The following is a 4,927-nucleotide window of genomic DNA, read 5'->3' on the forward strand; positions in this document are numbered from 1 at the left end:
TTGGTAGGGAGCGCTATCCCCTAAATGGGGTCCTACTCAATACGAATCCGGATATAATTGGGCACCGGACACAAAATAAGAAACCAAAAAAAAAAAAGATCTACTAATGCGCTAGTGACTGTAAATGCAAGTCATGAGACAGGAAGATAGAAACTTAGACATCTAAAAATTGACATTACTACAACAAAACCTTTCCCCACCTACTGATCACTCAAAGTTGGTTCTGTCTGAAAGTTACACAGCAGTGGGTGTACTTTTATTATAATAGTTTTTTCATTACTAGAATTATTTTAACACACACATGACTCGTAATAAAGCACAAAATATTGGGTCTTTTGCCAACTTACTATTAAAAATATAATGTCCAACCATACATGACTTAAACTTCACTCTTACTCAAAACCTATTAAAACAGAAGTCTACCAAAAAGTTATTTCATGTCTCATCATTCTGTGCACTTTATTACATTAAGCCTTGTTAAAGTAAATAGCTTTTGCTTTATTTTCTCAATTAAGTTTTTTCCTTCTACTTTCCATTGTCAGCCCATATCCACACACTTTTCAATATGGGATGGCCAAAATATGCTAGAGGAAAGCTATCTTTGCCTGTAATTACAGGAATTTTCTGTACATTAGCATTTATTGCTTTATTGTACACTGAAAGGATTAGCACTTTCTCTTCTGGCTCTCTTTTTGGGGTTAAATCTTGTCCTAGACGAAATGTTGCAAAGTTTAAAAAACATCATACAGGTGCACCTGCAGCTTCTTTATTTTTTTCGATCTAAAATGCACTATCTTGATCTTATTTTTCTCTTGTCATGTTAAAATTTCATTTTCCTTGGCTTAATAGGTGATCGAGAATTGAAGAGCAGTCCACTAGATAATCCAACGGACGATAGGTTCGAGTTTGATCCCGAGGAATGCAGCCTGAATAATGGAAAATGGGTGTTTAACACTTCGATTAAGCCATTGTACACAGATAGAACTTGTCCATATGTTGACAGACAATATTCTTGTACTAAGAATGGTCGAAACGATTCGGATTATCTTCACTGGGAATGGCAGCCTGATGACTGCATCTTGCCAAGGTTAGCAAGTTTTCTTGAAAATGTCATTCTCAATCCTCTGTTTGTACATGGAAGTTTCCATGCAAATGAAACAAATACTATATAGTACTGTCAATGTCATTACTTGCTATCTCAACTTTTGATACAGAACATGTTACACTAAGTGCAATAGACATTCTGAGTGTAAAATAAGTATTTGGCAGTCCGAAATTTGGAAAATTTAGTTGAGTGACATTCTGAGTGCAATAGTCATAGTTTAGTGACTTTGTTGTTACAAACCAAAGAAAAGTAACTTTAGAAGATAATTTGGGATAGTTGAGTGACCATTTGAGTTATGAACTCGTCATTACTTGCTATCTCAATTTTTGATATAGAACATGTTAAACTAAATTCTTGACAATATATTCAGGTTTGATCCTAAGATTGCCCTGAGAAAAATTCAAGGAAAGAGGATAATGTTTGTAGGAGACTCAATACAAAGAAATATGTGGGAATCTTTTGTGTGTTTGGTTCAATCTGTGATCCCAGAAGGACAGAAGTCTATGAAACAAGGTCGTGTTCACTCTGCCTTCACAGCTAAGGTAATCAATCTTCAAGTCAAGAAAAATCTATGCTTTTTCGAGATTAACGAGTCGTATACACTAATAATGTGAAGAATTGTAATTTAACCAGCTATAACATGTTATTACTCTATTTTCCATATACTATGACTAGTTATAAAAATCTATACATTCTCAGTATAAAAAACAACAACAATAAACTCAGTGAATTCCTACGAGTGGGGGTATGGGGAGGGTTCCGTATACATTCTCAATATGTAGAACTTAAATTACTTCAAGAATTTGCTCAAAATTAGGTTTTTGTTAATTTTCGAAATTTTGCAGCTTTTCCAAGAATTATATACACTAACTTTTACACATCAATGAACTTTAACAAGTTGTAACATGTCATTACAATATTTTTGATGTTACCATATTAGAATTGCTAGAAAAGTTATCTACTATAGCAGGTCAGCTTAACCTTATAGAGTAAAAGAAAAATCTAAAATGTTACGTGCAGAGAATTAAAATTACTTCAAAAATATGCTCAAATTTTTAGATTTTATTTAAATTTCATAATCTGCAGCTAAACTTGTCCTCACATTCTTCAGGAATATAATGCCACAATTGAGTTCTACTGGGCACCATTCTTGGTGGAGTCTAATACAGATATTCACATAAAAGTCGATCCAAAGCAGAGAATAATCAAAGTGGATTCAATCAGTGAACGCGCCAAACAGTGGTTAGGAGTAGATATCCTTGTTTTCAACACTTATGTTTGGTGGATGAGTGGCCTTAAGGCCAAGGCACTGTAAGTATATACTATTCAAAAGTTCAAAACAAAAGAATTTTTTCTAGTTGATGTTGTTTAGAAATGTTTGAATAAATGCAGATGGGGAGAATTTGCAAATGGAGAAGAAGGATATGAAGAATTTGATACAGCAATATCTTACAAGCTGGCATTGAGAACATGGGCAAATTGGATTGATTCAACCATTGATACTAACAAAACAAGGGTGTTCTTTACTGCCATGTCCCCTACGCACCAAAGGTACGTTGCTCAAGTATTTATTGAAAGAGTTTAACTTCTATATACTGATAGTACGATAAAGATAAGAAAATGTAACTATCCCTGATAAGTGGAAGTCGTTACCTTAAAAAATAAAGCAGACAAGCAACTATAACGTGTTAAATTACAACTTGTTTGACCTCAAAACTCACAGTAGCATTATTCTAAAACATGTGTAAATTTTGCAGAAATGAAGATTGGGGTAACATGAAAGGTATAAAGTGTTTCAACGAGACAAGACCGGTGATGAAGAAGGGGCATTGGGGAGTCGGTTCGAACATCGAGATGATGAAGGCAGTGGCTGGTGTAATAGGGAGAATGAAAGTTCATGTTACTGTTCTTAACATAACACAATTATCCGAGCACAGAATTGATGGACATGCATCAGTTTATGGTGAATTAGGAGGCAAATTGTTAACTGATAAACAGAAAGCAGATCCATTGAATTTTGCAGATTGTATACATTGGTGTTTGCCTGGAGTTCCTGACACTTGGAATAGAATGCTTTTTGCATATTTGTAGCCCACTAATATCAGGAGACAAAAGAAAAAATGTAAAAAAATTAAAGCATAATTTGTTTTCTCCTTTCAGTTGCAAAATTGTTTGAATATTCTTGTAAGTACATTGAATCAATATGGTAAAGTAAATGAAATTTACACCATGTGTGAAATTGTAATTTCTGAGTTTCCACGACTACCTTTATTGAAACTATAGCCATCAAACTCAACTTTTAAGTTTCTTTCTTCCATTTTTTCTTTTTAATTTTCAACTTCCTGGGAGTGATACAACCTGTCCCCGGATCCTGCGTGAACGTAGGATACTTTGTGCACCGAGCCGCCCTTTAAGGTGAATCTGTATATAAGGAAAAAGATGTCTTCAAGGGACGCAAGGTGAATACCACTACTACGACACTGCAACTTCAATCTCTTATACATCTGATCTGATTAATCCTAAGTCTAATGGATCGAAAACTCAATGTCACTATTCTCGAACAACTTGGAGCTGAGCTTTCTTTTTGCACTATTGCGAATACAAAGGTGATGGTCAAACTCGAATTCAATTGTCAACTGCTCCTATAGGAAATAGGATTCACTAACAATTCCAAAGGAAATTTTCGCAATAGAGAAAGAGAGTGTGTGAGACGGGAGACTATAGAGATATATTAGACAGTTCTGTATAGGTAGACAAATGAAACCGTTGAATCAAAAATTACCTGCTCTATATACTCTTATCTAACCCATAGCATCATTTAATGTTGCAAAACAACTAAAAAAAACTCTTAAAACATTGACAAAACAAAATAATCTCACTAGAAGGACAAAAAAACCAATTAACCTCTACCTCGAAAACAACAGGGCGAAATCAAGATCTCTGCATAAATCTCACCTAGTTCAATTTCGTTATGGACAGGAGTTGGCATCAATATTATCTCGTTTTTCTTGCATATAACCATGCATGTGCTAGTCTCTAGCAAAATGTCACCATTATCAAACAAGTACATAGGACTGAAACCCAGAAGATGGCTACCATTAGCCAAAATACTATTATATGGGACAAAGAGCATCATCGTCCAAGATTGTTGGACCCCATAATCCTTCATTACTCACAAATCAAAAGAACCTTGAGAGTAATTGCAGTAGACGCAAAGCATGTCATCTAGAACGGCTTATTTGTAGCTACATCTATCTCAACCTCATAATATATATTTTGCACCTTTCCATGATTAGGTTGTGTGTTTACCGTGAAAATGATAATAACAATTAAATTTGTTGATGGGACTCTAAAAATATGTGATCTATTTTTATGCTAGTTGTTAGAGCAGTTGATGCTAGATATGTAAAGCTTAACGGCAAAATTACAAACTCACTACTAGAATTCGGGCAAAAAGCGACCAAATATTGGCGACCAAATTTGGTCTGTTAAGAAAAGCGACCAAAGTTGGTCGCCAAACTACCGAAAATAATAAAAAAAATATTTGAAATGATTTAGCGACCATAGTTGGTCGCTATTTGGACGCAAATTTAGTCAAACTGTTGACTGGACTGGTCAGACTTGCTTGGTCAAAGATACACTGAGTTTAACGACCAATGTTGGTCGCAAAAGTGGGACCCACACAATTTTTTTTAATAATTTTATTATTATTTTATAAAACTTATAAAATATAAATATATATAATTTAAAACTTGCGACCAAAGTTGGTCGCTAACTGAAGGATAAGAAGATAGCGACCAACTTTGGTCGCTAAAGTGGGAC

General features: G+C 34.5%; 1 protein-coding gene across 1 annotated transcript; it reads left to right on the plus strand.

The window, feature by feature from the left end:
- Positions 1–441: 441 nt before the first annotated feature.
- Positions 442–3,422, plus strand: LOC107789719 (protein trichome birefringence-like 3). Its single transcript, XM_016611578.2, has 6 exons — positions 442–749; positions 850–1,087; positions 1,476–1,647; positions 2,217–2,416; positions 2,498–2,656; positions 2,863–3,422. The coding sequence occupies exons 1-6, from the start codon at positions 566–568 to the stop codon at positions 3,194–3,196; spliced, it is 1,287 nt and encodes a 428-aa protein (XP_016467064.1). The 5' UTR covers positions 442–565; the 3' UTR covers positions 3,197–3,422.
- The last annotated feature ends 1,505 nt before the right edge of the window (positions 3,423–4,927 follow it).

Source organism: Nicotiana tabacum, chromosome 10 (assembly GCF_000715075.1).
Source record: "Nicotiana tabacum cultivar K326 chromosome 10, ASM71507v2, whole genome shotgun sequence".
Classification (NCBI taxonomy): domain Eukaryota; kingdom Viridiplantae; phylum Streptophyta; class Magnoliopsida; order Solanales; family Solanaceae; genus Nicotiana; species Nicotiana tabacum.

Coding starts and splice junctions, on each gene's coding strand:
- LOC107789719 (XM_016611578.2), top strand. CDS start 566: ATGGGATGGCCAAAATATGCTAGAGGAAAGCTATCTTTGCCTGTAATT. Junction 1,648..2,216: donor ACTCTGCCTTCACAGCTAAG/GTAATCAATCTT, acceptor CACATTCTTCAG/GAATATAATGCCACAATTGA. Junction 2,657..2,862: donor ATGTCCCCTACGCACCAAAG/GTACGTTGCTCA, acceptor TAAATTTTGCAG/AAATGAAGATTGGGGTAACA.